The sequence below is a fragment of the Saccopteryx leptura genome, chromosome 7 (assembly GCF_036850995.1).
Source record: "Saccopteryx leptura isolate mSacLep1 chromosome 7, mSacLep1_pri_phased_curated, whole genome shotgun sequence".
NCBI lineage: Eukaryota > Metazoa > Chordata > Mammalia > Chiroptera > Emballonuridae > Saccopteryx > Saccopteryx leptura.
The window spans coordinates 452,965-478,523 of record NC_089509.1 but is presented as its reverse complement, the minus strand read 5'-3'; the positions used below and the strand labels follow the sequence as shown (position 1 = coordinate 478,523).

Below are 25,559 nucleotides of genomic sequence, written 5' to 3'. Positions count from 1 at the left end.
GTATTTTTATAAAAACTCAGTATTTTCATCTCAGTTTTACCCAGTAGGATATTAACTATGTTATCACTATGATTTAAAAAAAAAATTCTTCAGTTTTTCTCTTGTTTGTTAGAGTCTGTATGTATGAAAAATATGCTTTGTTCCATTTGTCTTATGAAGGACATAAATGTGCTGTTTGTGGTTCCTTGCATTTTAGGAAGCAAGAAGCTACTATGAGCAGACTGGGGTTGGCCTACTGCCTGTCGTTCTGTTCAATGGAGTGCCCCTTGAAAAGGAACAGCTAGATCCTGATGAATTGGAAACTATCACAATGCACAAAATCCTGGAGACCACAACCTTCTTCCAAAGAGCAATATACTTGGTGAGTGCTATTTGAAAACTAATTTTTTTTTAAATTTTATTTATTCATTTTAGAGAGGAGAGAGAGAAAGGGAGAGAGAGAGACAGAGAGAGAAGAGAGAGAGACAGAGAGAGAAGGTGGGGAGGAGCTGGAAGCATCAACTCCCATATGTGCCTTAACCAGGCAAGCCCAGGGTTTCGAACTGGCGACCTCAGCATTTCCAGGTCGACGCTTTATCCACTGCGCCACCACAGGTCAGGCATGAAAACTAATTTGAAAGAGAATGGTTAGCTTACATTTTATTAGCAGGCAATAACATTCTTTAAATATTCCCATTTTCTTTTCACTACTTGTAATTGGTTTGCAGATTCCCAGCAAGTTCTGCTATAATGAAAATATTTATGAGAGTTTCTGTGTATTGTTTTTGAAATAGCTAATTTTACTGGTTCAGGACTAAATTTTATTTTAAAGATTCTTTTATTTTAATAAATTTTTATTAATTTTAATGAGGTCACATCAATAAATCAGGGTACATACGTTCAAAGAAAACATCTCCAGGTTTTCCTGTCATTCAATTATGTTGCATACCCATCACCCAAAGTCAGATTGTCCTCCGTCACCTTCTATTTGGTTTTCTTTGTGCCCCTCCCCTTCCCCCTTCCCTCTCCCTCCCTCTCTACCCCCATAACCACCACACTCTTGTCCATGTCTCTTAGTTTCATTTTTTTTTTTTTTTTTTTTTTTTAGAGAGTCAGAGAGAGGGATAGATAGGGACAGACAGATAGGAATGGAGAGAAATGAGAAGCATCAATCATCAGTTTTTCGCTTCAACACCTTAGTTCTTCATTGATTGCTTTCTCATATGTGCCTTGACCATGGGGCTACAGCAGACCGAGTAACTCCTTGCTCGAGCCAGCGACCTTGGGTCCAAGCTGGTGAGCTTTGCTTAAAGCAGATGAGCCCTCACTCAACCTGGCAACCTTGGGGTCTCGAACCTGGGTCCTTCCGCATCCCAGTCCGACACTCTATCCACTGCGCCACCGCCTGGTCAGGCTAATTTCGTTTTTATGTCCCACCTATGTATGGAATCATGCAGTTCTTAGTTTTTCTGATTTACTTATTTCACTCCGTATAATGTTATCAAGATCCATCCATTTTGTTATAAATGATCCGATGTCATCATTTCTTAAAGCTGAGTAGTATTCCATAGTGTATATGTACCACATCTTCTTTATCCAGTCATCTATTGAAGGGCTTTTGGTTGTTTCCATGTCTTGACCACTGTGAATAATGCTGCAGTGAACATGGGGCTACATGTGTCTTTACGTATAAATGTCTCTTGAGTTTTGGGGGTATATACCCAGTAGAGGGATTGCTGGGTCATATGGTAGTTCTATTTTTAGGTTTCTGAGGAACAACCATACTTTTCTTCCATAATGGTTGTATTACTTTACATTCCCACCAACAGTGGATGAGAATTCCTTTTTCTCTACAACCTTTCCAACACTTGCTATTACCTGTCTTGTTGATAATAGTTAATCTAACAGGTGTGAGGTAGTATCTCGTTGTAGTTTTGATTTGCATTTCTCTAATAACAAATGAAGATGAGCAATTTCATATATCTGTTGGCCATTTATATTTCTTCCTGGGAGAAATGTCTTTTCATGTCCTCTTCCTATTTTTTTATTGGATTGTTTGTTGGTTTGTTGTTGAGTTTTATAAGTTCTTTGTATATTTTGGATATTAGGCCCTTATCTGAGCTATTGTTTGAAAATATCATTTCCCATTTAGTTGGCTGTCTGTTTATTTTGTTGTCAGTTTCTTTTGCTGAGCAAAAACTTCTTAGTCTGATGTAGTCCCATTCATTTATCTTTGCCTTCACTTCTCTTGCCTTTGGAGTCAAATTCAAAAAATGCTCTCTAAAACCAAGGTCCATGAGTTTAGTACCTGTGTTTTCTTCTATGTATTGTATTTTATTGTTTCAGGTCTTATATTTAGGTCTCTGATCCATTTTTTGAATTAATTTTAGTACAAGAGGACAAACTGTAGTCGAGTTTCATTCTTTTCCATGTGGCTCTCCATTTTTCCTAGCACCATTTGTTAAAGAGGCTTTCTTTTCTCCATTGTGTGTTGGCCCCTTTATCAAAAATTATTTGACCATATATATGTGGTTTTATTTATGGGTTTCTACTCTGTTCCATTGGTCTGAGTGTCTATTTTTCTGCCAATACCATGCTGTTTTGATTGTCGTGGCTCTATAATATAATTTGAAGTCAGGTATTGTAATGCCCCCAGCTTTGTTCTTTTTCCTTAGAATTGCTTTGGCTATTCGGGGTTTTTTATAGTTCTATATAAATCTGATGAATTTTTGTTCCATTTCTTTAAAAAACGTCATTGAAATTTTGATGGGAATTGTATTAAATTTGTATATTGCTTTGGGTAATATGGTCATTTTGATTGTATTTATTCTTCCTATCTAAGAACAAGGAATATTTTTCCATTTCATTGTATCTTTTTCAATTTCCCTTAACAGTGCTTTGTAGTTTTTGTTATATAGGTCCTTTACATTCTTTATTATGTTTATTCCTAGGTATTTTATTTTTTTTGTTGCAATTATGAAGGGAATTATATTTTGAGTTTGTTTTCTAATGTTTCGTTGTTGGCATATAGAAAGGCTATGGACTTTTGTATATTAATTTTGTATCCTGCGACCTTACTGTATTGGTTTATTGTTTCTAGTAATCTTTTTTTGGAGTCTTTGGGGTTTCGATGTATAGGATCATATCTGCAAAAAGTGAAACCTTTAATTCTTCATTTCCCATATGGATGCCTTTTATTTCTTTATCTTGTCTGATTGCTCGGGCTAGAACTTCTAGCACCATGTTAAATAAGAGTGTAGAGAATGGACAACCCTATCTTGTTTCTGATTTATGGGGGAAAGTCCTCAATTTTATGCCATTTAATATGATGTTAGCTGATGGTTTATCATATATGGCCTTTATCATGTTGAAATATTTTCCTTTTATATCCATTTTGTAGAGTGTTTTATACATAAAGTTGTGTTGTGTTTTATTGAATGCCTTTTCTGCATCTATTGATAAGATCATGTGGTTTTTGTTCTTTGTTTTGTTGATATGGTGTATTACGTTAACCGTTTTTCATACGTTGAACCATCTTTGAGATTCTGGGATGACTCCCACTTGATCATGATGTATTATTTATTTATTTATTTATTTATTTTTGTATTTTTCTGAAACTGGAAACGGGGAGGCAGTCAGACAGACTCCCGCATGTGCCCAACTGGGATACACCCGGCACGCCCACCAGGGGGCGATGCTCTGCCCATCCGGAGCGTCACACTGTTGTGACCAGAGGCACTCTAGCGCCTGGGGCAGAGGCCAAGGAGCCATCCCCAGTGCCTGGGCCATCATTTGCTCCAATGGAGCCTTGGCTGCAGGAGGGGAAGAGAGAGACAGAGAGGAAGGAGAGGGGGAGGGGTGGAGAAGCAGATGGGCGCCTCTCCTGTGTGCCCTGGCCGAGAATTGAACCCAGGACTTCCACACGCCAGGCCGATGCTCTACCACTGAGCCAACCGGCCAGGGCGTATTATTTTTTTAATATGTTGTTGTATTCGATTTGCTAGTATTTAGTTTAGTATTTTAGCATCTGTATTCATTAGTGATATTGGTCTGTAGTGTTCTTTTTTTTGTGTCGTCCTTGCCAGGTTTTGGTATGAGGGTTATATTGGCCTCGTAAAATGTGTTTGGAAGTATTGCTGCTTCTTCAATTTTTTGGAAGACTTTCAGTAGAATAGGAACCAAGTCTTCTTTGAATATTTGATAGAATTCACTAGTTAACAGTCTGGACCTGGACTTTTATTTTTGGGGAGGTTTTTAATAATTTTTTCTATTTCCTCCCTGCTAATTGGTCTGTTTAGGCTTTCTGCTTCTTCACAACTCAGCCTAGGAAGGTTGCATTGTTCTAGGAATTTATCCATTTCTTCTAGATTGTTGAATTTGGTAGCATATAGTTTTTCATCGTATTCTACAATAATTCTTTGTATATCTGTGATGTCCGTGGTGATTTCTCCTCTTTCATTTTGGATTTTGTTTATATGAGTCCTTTCTTTTTTTTCCTGGGTGAGCCTTGCCAAGGTTTGTCAATTTTGCTGATCATTTCAAAGAACCAGCTCCTTGTTTTATTAATTTTTTTCTATAGTTTTTCTGTTCTCTATTTCATTTCTTTCTGCTCTGATTTTTATTATTTCCTTTCTTTGGCTAGTTTTGGGTTGTCTTTGTTCTTCTTTTTCTAGTTCCTTAAGGTGTGAAGTTAAGTGGTTTACTTGGGCTCTCTCTTGTTTCTTCATATAGGCCTGAAGTGATATGAACTTCCCTCTTATTGCTGCTTTTGCTGCATCCCAGAGATTCTGATATGTCCTATTGTCATTTTCATTTGTCTCTGTATATCTTTTGATCTCTGCGCTTATTTCTTCTTTGACCCGTTCATTTTTTAAAAGTATGTTGTTTAGTTTCCACATTTTTGTGGTTTTCCCTCGTTTTTGCAGTTGAATTCTAGTTTCAAGGCTTTATGATCAGAAAATATGCTTGGTAAAATTTTAATTTTTCTGAATTTTCTGATGTTATTTTTGTGGCCCACCATATGGTCAATTCTTGAGAATGTTTCATGTACACTAGAGAAAAATGTATACTCTGTCGCTTTGGGATGAAATGTTCTTTAGATGTCTGTCATATCCAATTGCTCTAGTGTTTCGTTTAAGGCCAGTATCTCTATTGATTTTCTGTTTGGATGAATGATCTAGAGCCATCAGTGTTGTATTGTGGTCTCCAAGTATGATTGTATTTTTGTCAGTTTTTGTTTTTAGGTCAGTCAGTAGCTGTCTTATATATTTTAGTGCTCCTTGGTTTGGTGCCTATATATTAAGAATTGTAGGCCCTGGCCGCTTGGCTCAGCAGTAGAGCGTTGGCCTGGCGTGCGGGGGACCCGGGTTCGATTCCCGGCCAGGGCACATAGGAGAAGCGCCCATTTGCTTCTCCATCCCCCCACCCTCCTTCCTCTCTGTCTCTCTCTTCCCCTCCCACAGCCAAGGCTCCATTGGAGCAAAGATGGCCCGGGCACTGGGGATGGCTCCTTGGCCTCTGCCCCAGGAGCTAGAGTGGCTATGGTCGCGGCAGAGCGACGCCTCGGAGGGGCAGAGCATCGCCCCCTGGTGGGCAGAGCGTCACCCCTGGTGGGCGTGCCGGGTGGATCCTGGTCGGGCGCATGCGGGAGTCTGTCTGACTGTCTCTCCCCGTTTTCAGCTTCAGAAAAATAAAAAAAATAAAAAAAATTGTTATGTCTTCTTGATTCAGTGTCCCCTTGATCATTATGCAATGACCATTTTTGTCTCTGATTACTTTTGCTGTCTTGTAGTCAGCATTATTAGATATGAGTATTGCTACACTTGCTTTTGTTTGGATGTTATTTGCTTGAAGGATTGTTTTCCAGCCTTTCACTTTGAATTTTTTTTTATCCTTGTTACTTTGATGTGTTTCTTGTAGGCAACATACAGTTGGATTTTCTTTTTTAATCCATTCTGCTTCTCTGTGTTTTTTTATTGGTGAGTTTAATCCATTTACATTTAGTGTAATTATTGACACTTGAGGGTTCCCTATTGCCATTTTATAAATTGCTTTCTGTTAGTTTTGTATCTTGTTTGATTATTCTCTTTTGTTTTTCTATCATTTGTTATTTTTGGTTGTAATGCATACTTCTTTCCTCTCTTACTACCTTTTTTAAGTCATGTGCTTCTGTGGTTTTTTCGGGGTTGTTTACCATTAAGTAATGAAAAAGGTACCTACCATGTTCATTGTAGTACACTATCTGATGAGTGCTTCTGCACTCCATCGTCCTTTGCTACTGTTAATCTTTGTCCTCCCCCCCCCCTTTTTTTCTTGTTGTCACAGTTTAAATTTGGTTTTATTGTGTTCTTGGTGGAGCTTTTACTTGTGGTTTTGTTTTGTTTTGTTCTTTATATCTGGTTGGAAAACCCCCTTTAGCATCTCCTGAAGTGGGGGTTTTCTGATGATAAATTCCCTCATCTTTTCTGTATCTGTGAATGTTTTTATTTGTCCTTCGTATTTGAAGGATAGTTTGATGGGTATAGTATTCTTGGCTGGACGTTCAACTCTTTCAGAACTTTAAATGTTGGGGTTCACTCTCTTTTAGCTTTTAGAGTTTCTGCTGAGAAATCTGATGATAATCTAATAGGCTTTATTTTATATGTTGTTTTCTTCTTTTCCCTGGCTGCCTTGAGAATTTTATCTTTGGTGTTGGTTTGTGCCAATTTCATTATAATGTGCCTTGGAGTAGGTTTGTTGGGGTTAAGAAAACTCAGTGTTCTGTTTGCTTCTTGTATTTGAGGCTTTAGTCCTTTCCACTGGCTTGGGAAATTCTCCTCTTTATTTGTTTGAATATGTTTTCCATTCCATTTTCTTTCTCTTCTTCTGATATACCTATCATTCTAATATTAGTCTTTTTGATGGAGTCAGACAGTTTCTGTAGGGCTTTCTCTTTTTTTTTAATTTTTGAGTCTCTCTCTTCTTCTCTGTTATGCCTCAAGTTTCTTGTCCTCTATGTCACTAATCATATCTTCTATCTGCCCTGTTCTATTAGCTAAGCTTGTTACCTCGTTTTTCAGTTCATGAATTGAGTTTTTCATCTCTGTTTGATTTGTTTTCATAGTTTCAATTTCCTTGGTAATATATTCTTTGTGTTTGTTGAGTTATTTTTTGAGCTCCCTATATTGCCTTTCTGTGTTTTCTTGTATACCTCTGAGTATTTTTAGGATTTCTATTTTAAATTCTCTATCATTTAACTCCAAGGTTTCCAATCTATTAAACTTTTTTTTCATAGATTTTTTTGCTCATCTATCTGTTCTACATCTCTGTCTTTTGTATCCATGATATTCGATTTCCTTTTCCTTAATGGCATCTGAGGGTGGTTTTATTAATAACACCAATGAGAATTAATAAAGAAAAAGTAAAAAAAATATATAAAGTAAAAAAAAAAAATTATTTCTTTTTTTCCTTTTTTTCTCTTCCTCTTTGAGAAAATACCGCAAAAAACTGTGAATTTATATTGTGCTAAATGGAACAAAGTCTACCTATAATGGAAAGCCTGAGTTGGGGAGATGTGATAAAGGGGCAAAAAAGGAGGTAGGGACCTACAAATTGCAAATAAAGAAAAAATTTCGAACAGGAATAAAATGATTTGCTTGTAAATGGTGGTCGACTGAGAGATATAATGAAAGGGATAAGAGGGAAACAAGAAAAAGAAAAAAAATACTATTGTATTTAGTGGAACAAAAACTAGAAAGAATGGAGAGCCGGGATTGGAGGGAATGCTAACGAGTTAAAAAGCGAAGTAAAAAGCACCCAAAATGCAACAAAGAAAAAATTTGAATCCCAAATAAAATAATTTGTTTGTGAGTGAGGTTCGAATAGAGGAATAGTAAAGAAGATAAGAAGATACTAAGAGAGAGGGAGAAAAAAAAAAAGAGATAAAAGAAGAGAAAAAAAGAAAAAGAGTTAAGGGTTTTGGAGCGTAACCTTCATAAAGAGAATGGAAGAAGTAAAGAAAAATATGGGAAATGTGACACTTATGAGTAATGTAGTTCAAGATGAAGAGAAAAGAATAAGACAAGAAGAGAATAAAACAAACAAGGTGGAAGAAAAAAAAAGACAATAAGATGAAGGAAACCAAAAAAAGTGGAAAAAGTTATAAAGTCTGTGGTTTTTTCTTGATTTTGAGAGGTTCTCTTCTTCCTTTTTCTTTCCTCTCCCTCTTCCTGGTTGGTAGCTTTGTACCCCAGGCTCTGCCCTAGTGGCATGCTTAGGTAGAGATTTGCAGTTGATGAGTCTCTATGGCGATGTCATATATTATTAGGCTTCAGTCTCGTTGGTAGTCGGGGCTTATTAGCATTTGCAGGCTCCAACAATGAGAGAGTCTGTTTTCCCGGATCCTCTCTCCTAGTCTCTGCTTCCTGAATTAGCAGCCTGATGATCCAGCTATGGGGTTGCTGCTGCCTCTACCTGGAGAGTAAGAGGCTCAAAGGCTGGCAAATCCCCACTCGATCCCCACTCTGTGCAGGGCTTTGGGTAAGGCTCTGTCAGTCAGAGCCACCAGCGTAATCTGTTAGGACTGGGAGCCAATTGCTCTCAAGGTGCCTTTCTATGAGCCTCCAGGCATGTCCAGTATGCCTCAGCACTCTGTGGGACCACTCTCCTCAGGCTTTTTGCACTTTGTAACCTGTTTTGGCTGGGAAGAAGATGTCCTAGTCGCTGCTTGCAGAACAGGAGGTCTTAAAAGCTGCCAAATCCCTCTTTTTAATGTACAGCCCTGAGTATAAAAGCTCTGCCAATCAGAGCCACCAGCTTAAGCAGGTAGGGTGGCATGTTGACTTCTGTTCCGTTCCACAGGTATATCTAGTTAAATTTACCTTACGATGCCATGGGATTGTTTCCTGCAGGCTTGTTCCTTGTTAAAAAGCCTACAGCCTATCCTAACTTCTGCAGTGTTCTCTGAGGTTTGTTCTGTAGGAATGTGTTTTTCACCCCATTGGCTGACAGGAAGTTGCCCCCGCCCCTACGTGCATAGCAAGAGGCACTAAAAAATATCACGTCTCTTGTCTTAGATAGCTGATTTGAGAGAGACCTTGTCAATTGGAGCCCTGTAAGTCAGTTGGGAGGTGAGCAGACTGTGACTTAAGCTAATTTCAGCGATTGGATTCATGGATATGCTTCAGAGGCAGACTGCAAGCTGCTTGTGCGCCCCTCCTTCTAGCGCTTCCATATTTTTTCTTCCCCAGGAATGTGCTTTGTTAGTCTGGTGGAGGTGCCCCACCTGCCTGGAGATATTTGGGCGTAGGGAAGTTTGCTTTCGTGCACTCCCCATGTGCTGTTGTTGGGGGAGCAGGGATTACACTGAGACTCTGGTCACAGGCCACGTAGAGGCTTCTGACCCTGCCCCTCTGTCCGGGAACACGGGCGCCCACTCCCATGGCACTAGGAGGAACCTCTCACACACTATCTGTGCTTGCCGACCAGGATATGGTAACAGAGGGTAGTGGAGTCTGCTGCTCGCCAGCCTTTTCTGGAGTCTGGAGCCGGCATTAGCTTGCGTGGGCTAAGTCGCCACAGGCACACTGTTTCCTTGGCTTGGACATCTGTGCCCCAGCCCTGTTCCCTCTGCACTCCCAGCCCCCACTCTCTCTCAGTTCTAAGTGAAAGCGGCCCTTGCTCAGGTTAGTGAGGAAGGCGGAGTGTTCCGTTCTCCGTCTTATTTCCTTCAGGGTTGATTATATATTTAGTCAATTTTTTGCTCGATCATACCATTGTGTTCAGTGTGTGGGATGCTCCAAGGATAGATTTTTCTGTCACTGGTTGTAGAATTTGTTGAAATTTTGGGGAGAGGAATTGGGAACACTCCTCACGGCGCCATTTCTCTGATGTCACTTAAAGATTCTTAAGAAGGTGGTCATTCTGGAAGATATTCTTTCTACTTGTAAGGAATTTAGACTTAGAAAAGGTTAAAATATTTTATTTATATATATATATATATATATATAGTTCTTATTGAGATAAAACTCATATGCCATAAAACTCAGCCTTTTAAAGTAGACTCTGCAGGCCTGACCAGGTGGTGGCGCAGTGGATAGAGCGTCAGACTGGGATGCGGAAGGACCCAGGTTCGATACCCCGAGGTCGCCAGCTTGAGCGCGGGCTCATCTGGCTTGAGCAAAGAGCTCACCAGCTTGGACCCAAGGTCGCTGGCTCCAGCAGGGGGTTACTTGGTCTGCTGAAGGCCCACGGTCAAGGCACATGTGAGAAAGCAATCAATGAACAACTAAGAAGTCGCAACTCGCAACGAGAAACTGATGATTGATGCTTCTCATCTCTCTTCGTTCCTGTCTGTCTGTCCCTGTCTATCTCTGCCTCTGTAAAAAATAAAAATAAAAAAAAATAAAGTAGACTCTGCATTGGTTTTTAGTGTATACAGTTATGAAACCGCCACCTCTTATTTCAGAGCATTATCACCACCCCCAAATAGCCCTGCATCAAATAGCAGTTACACTCCATAAAACTGCCCCTGCCCCTGTCCCTGTCAACCACAAATCTGTTTTCTCTCTCAGTGGCTTTGCCTGTTTTGGTCACTTTATATAAATGGACTCATACAATATGTGATCTTTGTGACTAATTTTTTTTCACTTAGACATTACTTTCAAGGTTTGTCCTTGTTGAAGCACGTGTCAGTTCTTCCTTCCTTTTTATGGCCAAATAATAGTCCCTTGAATGGATATAACACATTTGTTTATCCCTTCCTCAGTTGACGCATATTTGGATTGTTTTCACTTTTTGGCCACAGTCAATAATACTGCTATGAACAGTCCTGTACAAAATGTCCTGGGTGTATATCTAGTAGTGGAATTGTCTGCTTATCTCATCAGTTTGAGGAACCACCAGACTGTTTTCAAAGCAGCTGCACCATTAAACATTTGTGCAGCAGCCTTTCCAGGTTCCACTCTCTCTACATTCTAACCTCACTTGGCGTCGTCTTTCTCTAAGTGTAGCCTAGTGGTGCAAAGTGGTATCTTATTGCAGTTTTGATTTGCATCACTCAAACATGAATAATATTGGGCACTATTTCCTGTGCTTATTGACTGTTTAATATTTTCTCAAATTTATTTCTTAGTATTAAATTCTTTTTGATGTTACCATAAATGAAATTGTTTTTTAAATTTAATTTTTTTTTGACAGAGTCAGAGAGAGGAACAGATAGGGACAGACAGACAAGAAGGGAGATGAGCAGCATCAGTTCTTTGCTGCGGCATCTTAGTTGTTCGTTGATTGCTTTCTCATATGTGCCTTGACCGTGGGGCTACAGCTGAGCGAGTGACCCTTTGCTCAAGCCAGCTATCTTTGGGCTCAGGCCAATGACTATGGGGTCATGTCTGTGATCCCATGCTCAAGCCAGTGAACCTGTGCTCAAGCAGGATGAGCCTGCATTCAAGCCAGTGACCTCAGGGTTTTGAACTTGGGTCCTCTGTGTCCCACTCCCACATAGGGTTTTGAACCTGGGTCCTCTGGGTCCCAGTCCCAGGCTCTATCCACTGCACCACCGCTTGGTCAGGCTAAATTGAATTTTTAAATAGTTTACTGATAGTGAATAGATATATATTTTATCTTTGCATATTGATCATATATGTTGCAAATACTTGTTTATTAGTTGTAATAATATTTTGTGGATTCTTTAATGCTTCCTATGTAGAAAATATGGTCATCTTATCCATATGTCATCTGTAAATAGAGTTAATTTTGATTGTACCTTTTCAGTTATTACCTCTTTTTATTTCTTCTTTTCTTGCTAATTGCCTGCTTTTTAGTACTATGCTTAGTGATCATCCTTTTTTTTTTTTTTTTTTTTCTGAAGCTGGAAACAGGGAGGCAGTCAGACAGACTCCCGCATGCGCCCGACTGGGTTCCACCCGGCATGCCCACCAGGGGGCGATGCTCTGCCCATCCGGGGCGTCGCTCTGTCGCGACCAGAGCCACTCTAGTGCCTGAGGCAGAGGCCAAGGAGCCATCCCCAGTGCCCAGGCCATCTTTTGCTCCAATGGAGCCTTGGCTGCAGGAGGGGAAGAGATAGACAGAGAGGAAGGAGAGGGGGAGGGGTGGAGAAGCAGATGGGCGCCTCTCCTGTGTGCCCTGGCCGGGAATCAAACCTGGGACTTCCGCATGCCAGGCCGACGCTCTACCACTGAGCCAACCGGCCAGGGCGATCATCCTTGTTTTGTTCCTGATCTTAGGGTGGAAGCTTTTAGTCTTTCACCAATAAGTATTATTTATTAGCTGCTTGTTTTTGCCAATTGCTGTTACTGGTTTATGAAAATTTTATTTCTAGTTTGTTGTTTTTTTAATCACCAAAATGTGCTGGATTTTTTTAGATAGCTTTATTTGTTTATTGAGATGATTATATTTTTGTCCTTTATTCATTAATACGGAGTATAATTTTGAACTAACTTTGAATTCCTGTGGTAAATCCCCCTATGTTACGGTGTATAATTCTTTTTATATAGCGTTTATATAGTTGTTAATTTTTTTATACTAACTTAATTTCAAAGATAGGAAAACTTTATTTTTCTATATCTTTACTTAGTTCCTCCTTGATGATGTTATTGTTATACAGATTACATTTTTCCACCTTATGTGCCCATTGGCATCAATTAATAACTGTTCTCTTTTGTAGTCGTCTTTTAAGTGAGGAAGAAAAGATGAGTTGCAACCAAAAAATATATATATTTATACTCTATATTTACACATGTGATTACCTCTACTTGTGCTCTTAATTTTTTGTGTAGATTTGAGTCATTGTTTTGTGTCCTTTCATTTTAACAAGGAGTCTCCATAGTATTTATTATGGATTAGATCTGCCCTGAGAAATTCTCGTTTTTGTTTATCCGGGAATTTGTTTATTTACCCTTCATTTTTGAGCAGTCATGTACCTGGGTTTGAAATTCTTGGTTGACAGCCTTTTCTTTTCAGCACTTTGAATATGTAATTCCATTTCCTTTACACCTTTGGTTTCCCTTGAGAAATTAGCTACAATTCTGGTTCAGGATGGGGTCTATGTGATGAGTCTCTTCTCTCAGGTTAGTTTGAGGGTCTTTTAGGATCCCCTTTCACTTTGACATTTTGTAATGTCTTGGTGTGGAATTCTTAGTTTTTCCTACTTGAAGTACATGATATTTCTTTCTTTTTTTTACAACAAACTACAATTGACCCTTGAGCAATTCAGAGTTCAGGCACTAACCCCTCCCACACACAAAGCCAAAAAATTAAAAACAATTTTTGATTCCCCAAAACTTATTTGATAGCCTACTGTTGTTGACTGGAAGCCTGATAACATAAAAATGGATTAACACATTTTGTATGTCATGTGTATTATGTACTGTATTCTATAAGAAATGAAAGAAAAAGTTAAAATCATAAGGAAAAGGAAATACATTACAGTATTTATTGGGAAAAAAATCCACCTATCAGTGGAGGTGGACCCATGTAATTCAAACCTGTGTTTCTCAACGGTCAGCTGTACAAGAGTTTCTATAATATGAGAGGCACAAAAGGGCAAAAGAACAAATAATTTCTCCTTCCCCCACTGTAATTGTGACTGGAAATAGAGGGTTACTTGGATGTCCAAGACTGAAAAAAGCTTGGGGTGATTTTTATTACAAAGTGTATTAACCGCTTGAGAGAATTCATGTGGCTTTCTTCGTTAAGAGAAGCCTACAATGAGCATATTTCAGATGGATTTCTGCCTGTATTAACTCTTAAATAACTTCAAGAGCTTACTTATTTTCTGGGGCAGCACAGTGGTATGTGGAGAGATCGAATAAATCCGCATTTGCATTTCATGTTCACTTCTCATTAGCTTGTGACTGGGAGTTAGCTCTTTAACCTCTGGGCCACAGCTTCCTCATCTTTAAACTGGGTATTGGTAGCATCTGACTCACATTATTACATTATTGAAGGAGTTAGCATTATACTGCGCAGAATACTCCACGCTACACTTGCAGTGACAGGGACCTCTGATGTGGTAACTTCTGTTTTTACCTGTAATTGATACATAAGAAGATAATATAAAGTTAACAATTTCTTAGTTTCTTATACATTATTATTGATCACATTTGTTTAGCACTCATCCCAACTACACCCTGTTTTGTTTTGTTTTTCTATAGGGTGAACTGTCCCATGATCAAGATGTGGTAGAGTATATCATGAATCAGCCAAATGTTGTTCCACGAATCAATTCTAGGATTCTGACACCTGAACGAGAGTACCTCGATTTAACAGCAACCAGTAAGGTCATTTCAGGAACAACTTTAGGCTGGTTTTGATTTGTCCTTCATAATCTCTGCATTTATTACATTGTGATGTTTAGAAGATAACCCAAGATTGTGACACAATTTTTTCACTTATTTCATTTTTTCTTCTTTTCCAAGTGAGAGGAGGAGAGATAGTGAGACAGACTCTTGCATGCACCCCAACTGGCAACCCCCCCATATAGGCCAATGTTCTGCCCATCTGGGGCCATGGTCACAACCGAGCTCTTTTTATTTTATTTATTTATTTTTATTTTTTATTTTTGTATTTTTCTGAAGTGAGAAGCAGGGAGGCAGAGAGACAGACTCCTGCATGTGCTAGACTGGGATCTACCTGCCATGCCCACTAGGGGGCAATGCTCTGCCCATCTGGGGTGTTGCTCCGCTGCAACTGGAGCCATTCTAGCACCTGAGGTGGAGGCCATGGAGCCATCCTTAGCACCTGGGCCAACCCTGCTCCAATGGAGCCTTGGCTGTGGGTGGATAAGCAGATGAGCGCTTCTCCTGTATGCCCTGGCCAAGAATCCAACCCAGGACTTCCACACGCTGGGCCTGTGCTCTACCACACTGAGCCAACCGGCTAGGGCCACAACTGAGCTATTTTTAGCTCCTGAGGCAGAGGCTCCACAGAGCTATCCTCAGTGCCTGGGTGATGCACTCAAGCCAGGTGAGCCATGGCTGCAGGAGGGGAAAGGAGAGACAAGTGGGAGTGGAGGGGTTAAAAAGCAGATATATGGTTGCTTCTCCTGTGTGCCCTGACCCAGAATCGCACCCAGGACTTCCATACACCAACCAGATGTTCTACCACTGAGCCAATCAGCCAGGACCTCAAAGACATACTTTAAAAAAATGTGATTGATGGCATAGGGTTTAAAGGAATTGTAAAGTTGTTCAGTAAACATGAAGGTAGTGTATTTCACTCATGCATTTTTATAAAACTTAGATTATGATCACATCAGGTTATCAGTTGAATATTAACATTAGATTGAACTTATGCATATTAATTATAATCTACCTCAATTCTTTTCAGATAACTTTTTTGTAGATGATTATGCTAGATTTGCCACCTTGGATTCTCAAGGCAAGACTGCTGCTATAGCCAACAGTATGAAGTACTTGACAAAGAAAGGTAAGGTGATATAATATATTCCAGGCTTGTCTTGGATTCAGCATATTTTTAGTATTTGCAAAAACTCAACCATTGGTATCTGTTGGGAGAGAAATGCCATAATTTATTTTACTATTTTTTATGATTTGAATTTAGAAAATATCTGTGTAAAATTTAATTCTTTATATATTTTTGAAAATTTAAATATTGTCTTTATAAATTTTAAATTAGATATTGAAGGCAAAAGGAAAAAATTTTCATGGTTCAAAATGAGAAAATTTTTATAATGTTAATGGGTTTAATGGATTGGAAATTGACAATGGCAACTTTGGGTTAAGTTTTTTTTTTTGTGACAGAGACAGAGAGAAAGACCAAGAGAGGGACAGATAGGGAAAGACAGACAGGAAGGGAGAGAGATGAGAAGCATCAGTTCTTCATTGCAGCACCTTAATTGTTCATTGACTACTTTCTCATATGTTTCTTAACTGGGGGGGGGGGGGGCTACAGCAGAACCAGTGACCCCATTGCTCAAGCCAGCAACCTTTGGGTTCAAGCCAGCAACCAGGGGGTCATGTCTATGATCCCATGCTCAAGCTGTGAGCCCATGCTTGAGACGAATGAGCCCATGCTCAAGCCAGCGACCTCGGGGTTTCTAACCTGGGTCCTCCATATCCCAGTCCAACGCTCTATCCACTGCACCACTGCCTGGTTAGGCTAGGTTAGCTTTTTAAAGATAAACTTGGTTCTACAAATACTTGGGTAAGTTAAAACTGATTTTTATGTAGTTATTTACTTAGACTAATATTGTGTGAATGACATCCTTTCAATGGCAGACAGGTGCTCTCCCCTGTGGTCTCACTACCCTTTCAGAGTACTGACTGTCATTTAAGGCCCCTGTTTTTGTCCCCACTGTAGTCTCCTAGAAAGAATGTCTGATGTCCCAGTTACATGTAAGTATGTGCAGGTCATTGCTCCATGTGATTCCTCAAGAAACTGGTTTTGGGGAGAGCTGGAACAGTGTTCAACACTGGTGGGACTAAGGAGCAGAAAGAGACATAGGTCATGTAAGACATTGTTTAAACTTTGACTCTGATAGTAGTCAGTAATACAGAAATGACATTTCTTTTACTCTTTTTCCTTTACCTTTGCCAGGAATGTCCTCCAAGGAAATCTATGGTAACTTTAAACTTAAAAAAACTTTGCTTTTGTTCTTTTTCTTAATTATCTTATTTCAGGCACTGTTATAATTCAGAATTTACTGACTTTTATTGCGATGTTTCTGGAACCTGTGGGTAACTGTAGATAATTTATTCATTCAGATAAATTTTTTATAAATGTTTGCAAAGAAGTATATTTCAAAAAGTTACAAAAAGACTATAGTATGTTACCCACAAGTTCAAAGGTTCTTTTTTAGTTTATATTCTAACAGATGCCCAAGCCATAGTAGAATTGATAAATGCATGTCCCTACTTTACAGTTAAGCCACTTGGAAGGTACCCTGCTTTCATTCTTCTGTCAAAGTTTTACTATGTTTGCTTTCTATCTTTATTAACCATGGCATTTTCTTAATTTTTGCATGGTTTTCAGAAATCATTTGGCTTAATGGTATTGATGTAGAATATGTTTTTTCTCTTCAACTCAGTTTGTTATTTTGTTTTCCTACAGATGATTCTTTCATTAGGCCAGTGACGTTCTGGATTGTTGGGGACTTTGATAGTCCCTCTGGGAGGCAGTTACTGTATGATGCTATTAAACATCAGGCAAGTGTCTCCAACTCCATTTTGTCCTCCTGAGCATCTGTGTGCTGGTATTCTTGTTCTGGGGAGGCCAGGGGCTACCTTCTTACTGCTGAGGGAAAAAAGTGCTGTTCCTCCAGAGGTCCGCCAGCCAGTAAGAACAGAAGACTGCATTATTCTAGTTTTGTTTAAGGGGGTAGATTCTTTTAGAGGGGAAAATGATGGGATCACCGTAGCCTAGACAAGTTTTTATTGTGTGACTGTTTGTGTTCCTGCTGCAGAGAGGCTGCAGAGACTGTGCTGTGTGTTGTGTGGGTAGTCAAGGTTCTTACGCTGAGATAGGTCCAGATGTGGGGGGAGTGCTGTGCAGGCATGTGAGTGCACTTGTCATAGAAATGGTCTGGACCTGCAAGAGATGCGTATGCATATGGTCTGAACTTGACTTGAATGACAGTGGGGATAGTTGAGAGGACACTGACTCTTCTAGAGAGTGTCTGTATCAGACAATGACATGGTACATTTCCTTTTCCTGTGGTGTCTCTGGGAGGCTTACTGAAACGCTGACTTGTCCAGGTGATTTCAGCTTCACTGATAAGCTGAGCATCTGACTGTCTAGAGCAGGGGTCCCCAAACTTTTTACACAGGGGGCCAGTTCACTGTCCCTCAGACCGTTGGAGGGCCGGACTATAAAAAAAACTATGAACAAATCCCTATGCACACTGCACATATCTTATTTTAAAGTAAAAAAACAAAAACTGCAACAAATACAATATTTAAAATAAAGAACAAGTAAATTTAAATCAACAAACTGACCAGTATTTCAATGGGAACTACGGGCCTGCTTTTGGCTAATGAGATGGTCAATGTGCTCCTCTCACTGACCACCAATGAAAGAGGTGCCCCTTCCGGAAGTGCGGTGGGGGCCGGATAAATGGCCTCAGGGGGCCGCATGTGGCCCACGGGCCGTAGTTTGGGGACCCCTGGTCTAGAGGAACAGCTTTGTTTCTACGGTTAATTCAAGGTGAAGAATAGTAGATACATGTATAAGGCACTCTGACTTAATTGATAAGTGCTCGAGTAGGAGTAGTGGGAGACCAGGAAGGCTTGGAGAGTTGACTATTTTAAATACATATTTTAATTGAAGTATTGTATGGATTCAAAAGAAGTGCACAAATCCTAGGATACAGGGTCTCAAAGCAAGCACACCCATGTGACTACCACCTAGGTAAACACAAGTATCAGATTTCTTAAAGGCCTCCCCAACCAGCTTGTGGCCATATCTGTGCCCCTAGCCCTTCCCTCCTCTTACATCATAGAATAGGGTTGCCTGTTTATTACTTTATTTAAGTGGAATCTTGTAATATGTATATAGTCTGTATTTGTGTTTGATTTCTTTCCCCAACATTTTTGAGAGCCATGAAATTACAAGTATTTGTAGTTCCTTTTTAGCGATAGTTTCGTATCATCTAACTGTATCACAACATTTTGTTTGTTTAGTATATTTGATGGACATTTGGGTTGCTTCTAGTTTGGGGCTATTCTGAAGAATGCCGCTGTGCACATTCTTGTGCATGTCTTCAGATATGCATAAGTATAAATTGCTGTTGCTTATGTTCTAGATACAAGCCTTTTTTTGTTTTATGGGTCCCAGGTATCTTCTCTCATATGGAGTCTTGTTTTTTTATCCAGGGAGAGATTAATTTTTACTAGAAATCTGGAAAGGCCATATGAATGAAGAAGAGTTTGAGCAGAGCCCTGAGGAAAGCATGGGGCTTAAGGAGGCCCCATGTACTTGGTGGATGTACTTGGGGTTTACATGCCAGTGGGAGGCATGATGTCTGTTGGAAAAATACAAACTGTGTGGGGAAGCTGCAGGACTCTGATGGTTTGTAGTGTATGTTGTATTTACAGGGATGGTTAGAAATGGGGTTGGAAAGGTAGGCTAGGGGCCAGTTCATGTAGGGGTTACAGCATTTTTTTTTTTTTTTTTGTGACAGAGACAGGGACAGAGAGAGGGACAGACAGGGGCAGACAGAAAGGGAGAGAGATGAGAAGCATCAATTCTTTGTTGTGGCGCCATAGTTGTTCATTGATCGCTTTCTCATATGTGGCTTGACGTGGGGCTACAGCAGAGTGAATGACCCCTTGCTCAACCCAGTGACCTTGGGTCCAAGCTGGTGAGCCTTACTGAAACTAGATGAACCCGCGCTCAAGCTGGCGACCTCGGAGTTTTGAATTGGGTCCTCCACATCCCAGTCCAATGCTCTATCCACTGCGCCACCGCCTGGTCAGACTGGTTATAGCATTTTAATTCCATTGTGTATGCAGAGGAGAGCTACCCAAGACTTTTCTCTTTAGAGACTATGACTGATATTAATGCCACCTCTCAAGTTGAAACCATCTACCATATAACCCTTATTTCCCATTTTGTAATTAGAAATCCAGTAACAATGTTAGAATAAGCATGATCAATAATCCTGGTGAAGACATACGCTATGAGAACACGCAGATCGCCAGAGCAATCTGGGCAGCTCTCCAGACACAGACCTCCAACTCTGCCAAGAACTTCATCACAAAAATGGCTAAGGAGGAGATTGCAGAGGCCCTGGCTGCGGGAGTGGATGTTGGGGAGTTTTCTGTTGGGGTGAGTCTGCACTGCGTGAGGCCACTGCCTGTTATTTACCATAGAGGTTGGCTGCCCTGGGCTGAAGTTTAAGATCAGGGTTTGTGATTTTAATTGTGAGTCTCAGGATTTCTTTTTTTAGTTGGAAGAATATTTCTAAGATGTAACTTTTATTGCTTTTAAGCTTGCAAAGTTTCAGGATGTAAACAATATAAGTCTATGTATGTTTTGTTTGAAGCACAAGCCATTTGTTTTGTATAGTTTGTTTTGTTCTTTTTTAGAGAGAGAGGCAGGAAGAGAGACAGGAACATAGAACCGCTCCTGTAAGCGCCCTGACCTGGGATTAAACCAGCATCCTCTGCGCTTCAGCAAAATGCCCCAAACAACTGAGCTATCCTGTCAGAGCTTAATTTTTTTTATTGAGACAGAAAGAGGAAGAGGGAGAGAAAGGAGAGGAAGGGAAGCATCCATTTGTTGTTCCACTCAGTCGTGCATTTATGGGTTGCTTCCTGTGTGTGTCCTGACCGGGGATTGAATCCTCAACCTTGTTCTTTCCGGATGATGCTCTTAACCGACTGAGCTAACCAACCAGGGCCAGTTTTGTATAGTTTTTAAAGACAGACAGTATTTGACTTGTTGACAGAGCAAAAAACAGTTTTAAGCTAATGTGTTCTTGATGTGTTTCCAATATAAGCCTATGTTTATTATTTATATGTAACATACCTTTTACTCTTTTTTAGTCTTAAAATTTATTGTAAAATACTGAGTATATTTGATATTTCAGTTACAAAAAAAAGGCTCTCACTTGAAATTAGGAAAATTTTAAAATGCAAAATAAAGGTATCATGAACACTGGTTTCCCAGTTGAACAATCAGATAAAAGAGCAAGAACAGGAAATAAGTGTTAATTTGATAGGGGAGAGGGTGTGGGAAATGGGGGGAAGAATGCAGACATCATGGTGTTAATGATTAAAACTAGTTATTACTTTCCACTAATAGAGAATTTTATGATTTATTCATGATGATTATTTATTTTTATGGTTTAACAATTACTTTTCCTTAATAACAATTACTTTCCTAGGGCATGGATTTCAGTCTTTTTAAAGAGGTCTTTGAGTCTTCCAAAATGGATTTCATTTTGTCTCATGCCGTGTACTGCAGGGATGTTCTGAGGCTGAAGAAGGGGCAGAGGGGAGTGATCAGCAATGGAAGGGTGAGATCTTGTCCTGAGACAAGTTTGACTCAAATTAGATAAGTGAGCAGTCCTGGCAGCCTTCTCTGAAGGCTGTAAACTCTTCAAAGAACCACTCCTTTTCCAAAGGTGATTAGGGCTTATATCAGGGGTCCCCAAATTTTTTACACAGGGGGCCAGTTCACTGTCCCTCAGACCGTTGGAGTGCCAGACTATAAAAAAAACACCTATGAACAAATCCCTATGCACACTGCACAAATCTTATTTTAAAGTAAAAAAACAAAATGGGAACAAATACAATATTTAAAATAAAGAACAAGTAAATTTAAATCAACAAACTGACCAGTATTTCAATGGGAACTATGGGCCTGCTTTTGGCTAATGAAATGGTCAATGTTCGGTTCCATATTTGTCACTGCTAGCTGTAACAAGTGATATGACGCGCTTCCGGAGCCGTGACGCGTGCGTCCTGTGTCACTGGAAGTAGTACTGTACGTGAGCGATGCCATGCTTTGCGGCGCCGCCACATACAGTACTCCAGGAGCACAGGATGCGGTCATCTCTCACTGACCACCAATGAAAGAGGTGCCCCTTCTGGAAGTACGGTGGGGGCCGCATGTGACCCGCGGGCCGTAGTTTGGGGACCCCTGGCTTATATGGTGCTGGTGATTGTTTCTGCTCTCTGATTTTAGAGGAAGCATGCTAACTTTGACCTCAATGTTCTGTGTTTAATTTTGTCCTGCCATCGTGTGAGATGGTGAGTGCTTCAGCTGTGCAGTCTGTACGCATGCAGCTGGGTGAGGCTTGAGACTGTAGACTGGTGGGCTTACCAACCTCTAAAGTGTTAGTATGTGGAGTAAAATCTTTGATATCAACCATTACATCTCTATTTTGGTTTTATTATATTCAGTAAGAATTAATGAAAACGGTATTATTAAACTTCAGTGTTTGCTTACTGTAAAAATATTGTGAAGTATACAAGTCTAATCTCTATGTAGCTAAGCAATTGATAAGTAAATAAATTTGTGAGTTCCTTGGGGTTTTATTTTTACATTTTCATTGGCTTTATTCAGATGTAAACACGTCCTGGGTCTTTAACATGATTTGGTTTGTAAGATAGCTTGAGAATGACAAAGGAATTCTTTATAGCTTGCAGATTTCCACACTGACAACCCTACTCTTCTTCACAGATCATTGGGCCACTGGAGGATAATGAACTCTTTAATCAAGATGATTTCCACCTCCTAGAAAATATCATCTTAAAAACTTCAGGACAGAAAATTAAATCTCATATTCAGCAGCTTCGGGTAGAAGAAGATGTGTAAGTTTTACATAGAAGAAATTTGTTACTGTTCTAGGGGCTCTATATTTTTTAATCGGTATTTTATTTATTTATTTATTTTTATTTTATTTTATTTTTTTACAGAGACAGAGCGAGAGTCAGAGAAAGGGATAGATAGGGACAGACAGGAATGGAGAGATGAGAAGCATCAATCATCAGTTTTTCATTGTGACACTTTATTTGTTCATTGATTGCTTTCTTATATGTGACTTGACCATGGGGCTACAGCAGACCAAGTAACCCCTTGCTCGAGCCAGCGACCTTGCTGGCAACCCCGGGGTCTTGAACCTGGGTCGTCTGCATCCCAGTCTGATGCTCTATCTGCTGTGCCACCGCCTGGTCAGGCTTATTTAATTTTTTAATTGCAATTGATGTTAGTATTTTTTTTTAAGATTTTATTTATTGATTTGAGAGCAAGAGAGAGAAAGGAGAGAGAGAAGTGGTGGGGGAGGAGTAGGAAATATCAACTCATAGTAGTTGCTTCTTGTATGTGTCTTGACCAGGACATATGACAAAGTGTTGATGTAGTCTCATCTGGCTCCTGCCTGCTGGCTCTGTGGTGTAGTGGGCTCAGCAAAGGAACAGTAGCCTTTGCCAGCACTTTCCTCTGAGAGAAAGCTGAACCTTCAGCCCTTGCCTTGATGCCAGACAATTAATTTCTTCTCTGCCCTGATGTGCCTTTTGATCTGCTGTCCCAGTGCTGGAGCTCAGAGTGAGTTTGAGTAAGTCTGTGCACAGGTCTTTTAGGAGGAACACCTGGGACTCCATCAGCCCTCCATCTCTCTTAGCCACAATTCCTGCTGGTTTTTCCAGATAGAAGTTATGGGATTTCTCTTCCTGGCACTGGGACCCTAGACTGGGGGACCTAGTATAGGGCTCCCACCCTTCACGCCTTGGGTGACCTCTGAAGCCAACGTATCTCTTTCGATCTTTTAAGCACCACATCTGTGGGTCTAGCCCTTTCCACATCTCCACCCCTCCTACCAGTCTTGCTGTGGCTTCTTCTTAATATTCTCAGTTGTAGGACTTTCTGTTTAGCTAGGTTTCAGGCATTTCTGAATGATGGTTCTGTAGTTCAGCTGTAATTTTGATATGGTTGTGGGAGGGTGTGAACACCATGTTTACCTAGCTGTTATCTTGATTGGAAGCACTCTTTGTCTTTTCTTGTGCTTAGCATCTTTTTGTTGAAGTTCTCAGTGTTCATCTACTCTTCCCCTGATTCTTATAGCCATTGTTTTGAACTCCGTATCTGGTAGTTTGCTTGCCACCAATTCATTTAGTTCTTTTTTTGGAGATTTCTATGCTCTTTCATTTGGAACCTGTTTCTTTATCTTCTCTTCTGGCTGCTTCCCTGTGTTCTTTTCTATATGTTGTGTTGAACTTCTGTATATGTCTGTCTTCCCAGGGTGGCCTTATGTAGTCGGTGTCCTGTGGAGCCCCATGGTGCAGCCTCCCTGTGGATCTAGGAGTGTCCCATGTGTGGGTTATGAGTGCCCTCCTGTTGCACTTGAATCTTGATTGCTCTTGGCACGTCAGTGGGTGGGATTGAACCTCAGGCTGGCTGGCTGTGAGAATTGGCTACAACCACAGCATACAAGCTGCTTTGTGGGGCTGACCCTGTAAGGCGGTATTTGCCTTCGTGGGGTCTGGTACCTGCAGAAACCTCCCTTTGGGTGTGCCATTTGTGGAGCTAATTGTGTGGTGCTCTGTTGTGTTGTGAGGCTGGCCATGGTTGTATTGGTTCTGGAGCATCTTTGGAAGAACCCTGTTGCAGGTAAATGCAGGTGCTGCTTGTGACCAGCTCCGGCTACCTGTTCATAGCTGCCAAGCAATCTGTGGTTTGTAGCTGCCTGTGCTGGGCCTGGATTGCATGGGAAATGCTACATTTTGAATCAAGGCCAGTGCCACCATATGTGGCCTTATATAGGTCAGCAAAAGGGCCAAGACTTGCTAAGACCTGTTGACTATCACCTGGAAGAGGCTCAGGCAGAACTTGAGTTGGGTGAGGCAGGGTCTCAGGGAGTTGTAGGGTTGGAGCAAGTGGTGTTACCAGGTTAATAAGGATTAAGATTTGGCATTAGTGCTGGGCCTAAGCAAAAGTCTGAGGATACACCAGAGCCAGCCACCAGCTTCCTGGGTCACTTGGACATTGGCAGATTGGTCGTGTCTCAGGGAGTTGTCAGGGTGGAGCTAATGGAGTTCAGCAGGTTCATGCAGAATCAGATTTGGCCTTGTGGGGGAAGCTCAATATAGAAAAGATGGTGCCTATTGGCTGTGCTCTAGGACGGCTTAGCTCAGGACATTGGTGGTAGACCCTCCAGCCCATGTCCTGAAGCCACTCAACTCCGTTTCTCCTTGTGTGTCTCTGGCACCCCTGAGCTTGACAGAATTCCTTGATTTTTTTAAGAAAGATTGCACCATGGTACCAGTCTGGGTATAGCAGGGTCCCAGGGAGTTGTCCGGTGGTGCTGATGGAGCTCACAAGGCTACTGCAGAATCAGATTTGGCAGTGTACATGGGGCCCTCAACACAGGAAAGGTGGCACCCTTCAGTCCTGTGAGAGGTGGGCTCAGCACGGGGCCATGGCAGCTGTTCCTTCTGCCCCAGGGGCTATAATAATTGGTTTTCCTTGTGCTGCCTATTCCAAGATGGTTTACACAGCTTTAAAATATAATGCTCTTCAGTTAATGGTGTTTTTTAAGTTTTAGTTGAAACAAATTAATTTATTTTGTAGCCAGTTATTTAAAGAACTGAATTACTACTTCTCTCCATTTTTTTTAAACTTGATTGTGGAAGCCCTGGCCAGTTAGCTCAGTGGATAGAGTGTCAGCTCAGCATGTGGATGTCCCGGGTTTAATCCCCAATCAGGGCACACATGAGAAGCAACCATCTGCTTCTCTTCCCTTCACTCTCTCCCTTCTCTTTCTCTTTCCCTTCTGCAGCCAGTGGCGCAATTGATTTGAGCATCAGCTCCAGACAGAGATTGCTGGGTAGATCCAGGTTGGGGCACAGCATGTAGGAGTCTGTCTCTCTATCTTCCCTCCTCTCACTTAAAAACAAACAAACAAAAAATACTTGATTCTGGAAAATTTCAGGCATATGCAAAAGTAGGAGGGGTATGTTTATTACTTTGGAGTTCCTTTGTAAAGAAATACTTCCTGATTACCTCTTTAATTACCCTAAGTTTTATTTCTTCAGGAAGGGATAGGTTAAATGCTTCTTTTCCTATATTTACCAGTTTGGAATAATGAGTTGTTTTTCTTGAAGCTTACAAAGGTGATG

At 40.6% G+C, this 25,559-nt stretch overlaps 1 protein-coding gene across 4 annotated transcripts in view; it reads left to right on the top strand.

The window, feature by feature from the left end:
• Positions 1-25,559, top strand: part of UGGT1 (UDP-glucose glycoprotein glucosyltransferase 1) — a 246,306-nt gene that overhangs the window by 165,401 nt on the left and 55,346 nt on the right. For 3 of the 4 annotated variants that reach the window (XM_066345928.1, XM_066345927.1, XM_066345930.1), the window contains 8 exons: positions 197-361; positions 14,133-14,253; positions 15,307-15,405; positions 16,537-16,560; positions 17,050-17,144; positions 19,558-19,764; positions 20,825-20,956; positions 22,126-22,256. In XM_066345928.1, the coding sequence (XP_066202025.1) occupies positions 197-361; positions 14,133-14,253; positions 15,307-15,405; positions 16,537-16,560; positions 17,050-17,144; positions 19,558-19,764; positions 20,825-20,956; positions 22,126-22,256 (974 nt within the window). The remainder of the gene's footprint in view (positions 1-196; positions 362-14,132; positions 14,254-15,306; positions 15,406-16,536; positions 16,561-17,049; positions 17,145-19,557; positions 19,765-20,824; positions 20,957-22,125; positions 22,257-25,559) is intronic. The other variant, XM_066345929.1, reaches the window with a different exon arrangement.